General features: G+C 35.0%; 1 protein-coding gene across 2 annotated transcripts; it reads right to left on the reverse strand.

The window, feature by feature from the left end:
* Positions 1–729: 729 nt before the first annotated feature.
* Positions 730–2490, reverse strand: LOC109241728 (bidirectional sugar transporter N3-like). Of its 2 annotated transcripts, XM_019408496.1 has the most exons (6): positions 2323–2490; positions 2186–2222; positions 1885–2095; positions 1621–1782; positions 1399–1518; positions 730–1296 (listed from the first exon to the last, which is right to left on the reverse strand). In XM_019408496.1, the coding sequence occupies exons 1-6, from the start codon at positions 2366–2368 to the stop codon at positions 976–978; spliced, it is 897 nt and encodes a 298-aa protein (XP_019264041.1). In that variant the 5' UTR covers positions 2369–2490; the 3' UTR covers positions 730–975. The 2 variants fall into 2 exon arrangements, with proteins under 2 accessions (XP_019264041.1, XP_019264042.1); XM_019408497.1 differs by lacking the exon at positions 2186–2222.
* Positions 2491–5443: the final 2953 nt, after the last annotated feature.

The raw sequence follows: 5443 nt of genomic DNA on the forward strand, positions 1-5443 counted from the left end.
AGTAGTGATATAAGTACAGGTCAATGTTACGAGAGAAGTAGCTCCCTTTATAGCTTACTATTGTTTTCACGTTAAATGAAACTCCTACATGTCCTTCTTTATAACATTTGTATATTAACATGAAATCTTTTCTCTTCCGGCCCCCAGCAAGGAAATATCATGGTACTCTATGTATATTCTCTAGATCAACGGATATTAAGTTCTATTTTTTTTTTCCTCTTGCGATAATCTTTGCAATCTTCTTAACAAGAATATATCTTCTGTTGTAGATCTATCGAGCACATATCCAAACTGATTCTTGGTCACTTTTGTAATGTCCTTGAGTAGATCTATAATTTGTCATTTTATCCTAAAGTTTTGTCGGATGACTCATTAGTATATAATGTTACAAAGTTCACACAACTTTTTGAATATTTTCTTTTTGTTCTTATAAATTGGAATATTCAAGGTACTTTTTCCACTAGTGACGCATTCTACCACCTCTTAGTATAACATTAAATAGTATGAGTGATCATTCTCCAACCTCTTCAAGACATTTTCAGATCTTTACGAAGATACTATGGGGCATTTTTAATCTTCATAATTTTTATGGCATCCTTTATCTCTATCGGCCTAATTCTATGCGAGTTTAGTTAAAGATTCTATCATGCCTAGATGTATAGTGATAGTGTATAAAAACGATACAGCAAAAATACACTTTTAACGCTTACATATAGGAATCAACAGGGATAAACTATAAATAGTTACTTTTATTGCTGTAAAAGAAAACATTCACGCCTAGCCTCTCATATATAGATCGAGATGACCATTTTATTCTTTTATAGGACATGCCAAGAGAAAGCTTACACAAACCATATATGAGCTTATATAGAGATAACTTGTGTACAAACACACCAGGATTACTTAGGAAAACTATATATATGCTGCACTGAGATCAATGCTAATTCCAAGCCTGACATTAAGTAATTAACTGTCCTAGGCTTCTACAGTTTGCAGCTTGGGCATGTTTTCAACTTTAGGTGCTTTAACTCCACAAGTAGTATCATGTGGACGAGAGGCTACGTTAACTTTATCTGAGCAAACCAGTAAACCAAGCTTCACTATGTCAATAATCTGTTCCTGTGTCAGTTCTGCTGGAAGCTTTTTACTGTTCATGTTCTCGTCCACCACTATGACTGCTGGCTTTTGTATCTCTGGAAGTTTCTGCTCTTTTAGGTTTGCTTTCTCTTTTTTGTTGTATACTACATATAGCAATATTTGGACAATACCAAGGATGAATCCCAATACGTTTGGAGCCTATATAAGATAACAAGTAAAGTACACGTATGACTTACATTGATAAGATCCAAGAAATTTTACGTACGTAAAAACGTCGATACATGCAATTAAAGAACTTACAGCTATGTTGATGTCCTTTAGTAGAAGACCATAGAAGAACCACATCACTGCACTTAATGTGAGAAATACTGATAGAAGTAATGGCATGTATTCCACACTCTTTGTTTTTATTACTTTTCTCTGCATAAAATTGATAAAAATCATCAGCATTATATTCTTCATGCATGGGAGGAAAAACGAGAAGACGACCATGTTTGAAATTATTTGTATGTAAAAGCTCACCACAATGCCTAAGGGTGCTACAAACACACACAAGGAAAACACTAGGCAAATCCATCCAACTATTTGCCCTCGAACTGCTCCTTTGAATAAAAATTGGGTAACCAGAACTATAGCACCAAAGCCACCAACCACAGATAATAGGAGCATCTTCACAGTTTGGACCTGCATTAATTAAATAAAAATTACATGTAATTTTCTTGCTTTAGAAAGAGGAAAGATTGAAAAAAAAAACTCCTTAACTATAGATGTCTTGTAAAACCTTACCTTGGCTTTCTTTGGCGCGTAGAAAAGGTAGAAACCAACGTAGATAGTTTCAATGAAGACCCCAAAGGAGTTTATAGTGATGAGGAGTGTAGCGTTGGTCTTGAGAAGTGCATAGTATATCCAAAGCATGGAACTAAAGAGCGCAACCACGTACGGGATTGATTGATAGCCTTCTGTTGATTTCTTCTTGTATATCTTATAAAACGTAGGCCTGCAATTGGGAAAATATGGCGTCAGTCAGATTACAAGTCAAATAAAATGAACATTTCAAAAAAAAATATGTATATGGCTGGAGATTCACAGTGGAGAAAGGAACACAATGAAGGAGACGATGTTACCTGCAAATTAATTACACAAAAGAAAAAGAAAAGAGGCGATGAGTTTAACCTCAACACATTGAACATATATATTTTAGAAAGAAAACATATTTATATTTACCAAGGACACCAAATGCAAAAGCCCAGTGACCAGAAATAGCAGCCATCTCTTTTTTGTAAGAATGCTTCTAGCCAAAGAATTGCAAATCTCTAGCACTCTGTCTCTCACACAAAATGCTAGAGTTGCAAAAGACAATCAAGTTTTTCTACTTGGCTGTGAAATGAAGAGGGGTTGCTTGACATGTTTATATAGGCAAGGGATCGGAATTATTAAAGTTGGTGCATGAAATATTGAAATTTAATATCTTTTTTTTTTCTCTGTATGTATAATGTATTTGGACAAATGTTTAATTAAAGTGCGAAAAAGCAGATGAGTCATGATGGGTCCCAGGTGGCTCTTTTATTAGGTCATCCCCCAATCCTTAGGAGCACTATTACTTGTACAACTCATGCTTTATTTCTATGGAGGATTTTTATTCTCTGTCATTTTCTCTACAAAATGAGGCAGAAATCAGTCCAGAGAAATGACAAAGGGACCAATTCAAGCTTGCAATTTGCATAAATGATAGAGTTTGGGGCCATTAATACTTGTTCTTCTGACGTTAAGAATTCTTCCAATAATTTCGAACACGATCTTTTCAAAAAAGTGAGTACAGTACTTTTGTGGTTCCGAGCTAAAGTTATAGCAAGTTTGGCTCTTACAGCTATATTGAGAAGAACAATTGCTGCTAACTAGCTCGTCTTTTCCTTTCCTGGCGTGTTGTCATTTTATCTGTATTGTGTATAAATGAAATATAAAGTATCCAATAGTTCTATGTTTTTCTTAAATTTGTAAATGCTGGTGACATGTTAATTCGCACAATGTGACCACCAAAGGATTTGGTGCAGTGGATGAAACTGTTCCTGTTAGAAAATATAACAGAATATAGGGACAAAATAATTAGGCTTTGATAGTGTAGTCACTGTCCTTAAGGAATTTAAGCCTCCCAATTTCGTTGCTGCAGGGATTATGACAGAATTCCTCCAGGATTTTACAAAGCCTCTGAAATTCGAGCACCAGCAATTAACTCGAATTTCCACTTGAACAAATTTGGTGAATTGAAGATAGCAGAAAAGAAAAAGATACTTTGTTGCTTTTCTGATGATTTTTGTTTTGGAGAAGAAAAGGGTATTTATAAACCCTTTAGGTGTCTGTTAGGACTAACAGACTCAACCTTTGCCAATAGGCACCTTTTAATACCAAAAGTCACCTCTTTTCAAACCCTTTAGGTGTCTCTTAGGACTAACAGACTCAACCTTTGCCAATAGGCACCTTTTAATACCAAAAGTCACCTCTTTTCAAACCCTTTAGGTGTCTGTTAGGACTAACAGACTCAATCTTTGCCAATAGGCACCTTTTAAAACAAAAGTCACCTCTTTTCAAATACTCCCATCAAAACACTAACTAATATAATAATCCCCCACTTAGTTAGTGATTGATGTTGTTTATAAGGTTCAGGCGTATAGTAGGTATCTTTCGATTTAAACCTACTACTTGTATAAACTATTCAAGACCTTGTCGAAATTGATAGTTAGATTAAGTTCTATTAAACCACAATTCCTATTTGACAAGACGGAAAAGCTTTATACACATAAATCGTACCAACTTCACAATTTGTTCACCGTGAGTTTTAGCACCCAATTATGGCCTTGTGCTACTTCCTGAATTCATAAACACTTATCAAGTTTTGTATCCCAAACTTTGATCGAAACGACACCACTTCTTGTGTTTACATAGGTGAAGATTTAACCAAATCCTTAACACGGACTTCTTTAGTTCCTAAACCGAACTCTGCTTCTTCACTAAGAGTATTTTTTATACTCATCCTCCTTTTCTAGGTACTAATTTTCAGTACCTGCTATCCGTCACAACTATAACTTGTTATTACCTTTTAAATCTTTAATATTGTTGAACAATAAGAAAGGTAAGGTTCCCGTTACTAGTGACAAATTTAAATTACCTTAGACCCATAACACTTGTTGTGCTTATTATCATATCCCTCGCGAGTCCTATAGTGAATGGGTCAGCAAGGTTGTCTTTAGACTTGATGTACACAACAGTAATAATTCCATCCGAAATTAATTGTCTTATGTACTCATGTCTTAAAGCAATATGTCTAGATTTTCCATTGTATATTTTGCTAAATGCCTTAGACATAGTTGCTTCACTATCACAGTGCAAGAGAACAGCTGGCATTGGTTGTGGCCACAACTTTATATCTAACAACAGATTTCTCAGCCATTCTGCTTCTCTTCCTGCAGCTGCTAAAGCAATAAACTCAGATTCCATTGTGGAATGAGTAATACACGTCTGTTTCTTAGAAGCCCACGAAATTGCTCCTCCACCTAAAGTGAATATCCACCCAGACGTTGACTTGTTATCACCAACACTAGTTATCCAACTAGCATCACAATATCCTTCTAACACTGAAGGAAATCTGTTATAATACAAGGCAAAAGTTTTTGTCTTTTTCAGATAACCAAGTACCCTCACTATACCTTTCCAGTGATCACCACTTGGATTGTGAGTATACCTTAACAATTTACAAACCGCAAAGGCAATATCTGGCCTAGTACAATGCATAGCATACATTAAACTACCAATTGCACTAGCATAGTCTAATTGACTAACAGATCTTCCGGGGTTCTCAACCATCTTGCTAGAAGCATCAAACGGAGTATTAAATTCTTTAATACCCAAATGATTAAATTTGGAAAGAACCTTGTCAATATAATGAGACTGACATAAGGCAAAACCCTCACTATGTCTTTTAACTTTAACACCTAAGATAGTATCAACTTCTCCCTAATCTTTCATTTTAAATTGAGAAGTTAAATACTTCTTAGTTTCATTTATGCCTTGCATGTTAGTTCCTATGATTAGCATGTCATCAACATAAAGACATACTATCACTCCATAGTCCTTTGTGAATTTGGAATAAATGCATTTATATGCTCCGTTATGTTTAAAACCATTTGATAATATAACACTATCAAATTTTTCATGCCATTGTTTTGGAGCTTGTTTTAATCCATACAAGGACTTAACTAATTTACAAACTTTCTTCTCATTTCCAGGAAGCACAAACCCTTCGGGTTGCTCCATATAAACTTCTTCATCAAGATCACCATTTAAGAATGTC

Source organism: Nicotiana attenuata, unplaced genomic scaffold, assembly GCF_001879085.1.
Source record: "Nicotiana attenuata strain UT unplaced genomic scaffold, NIATTr2, whole genome shotgun sequence".
Classification (NCBI taxonomy): Eukaryota; Viridiplantae; Streptophyta; class Magnoliopsida; order Solanales; family Solanaceae; genus Nicotiana; species Nicotiana attenuata.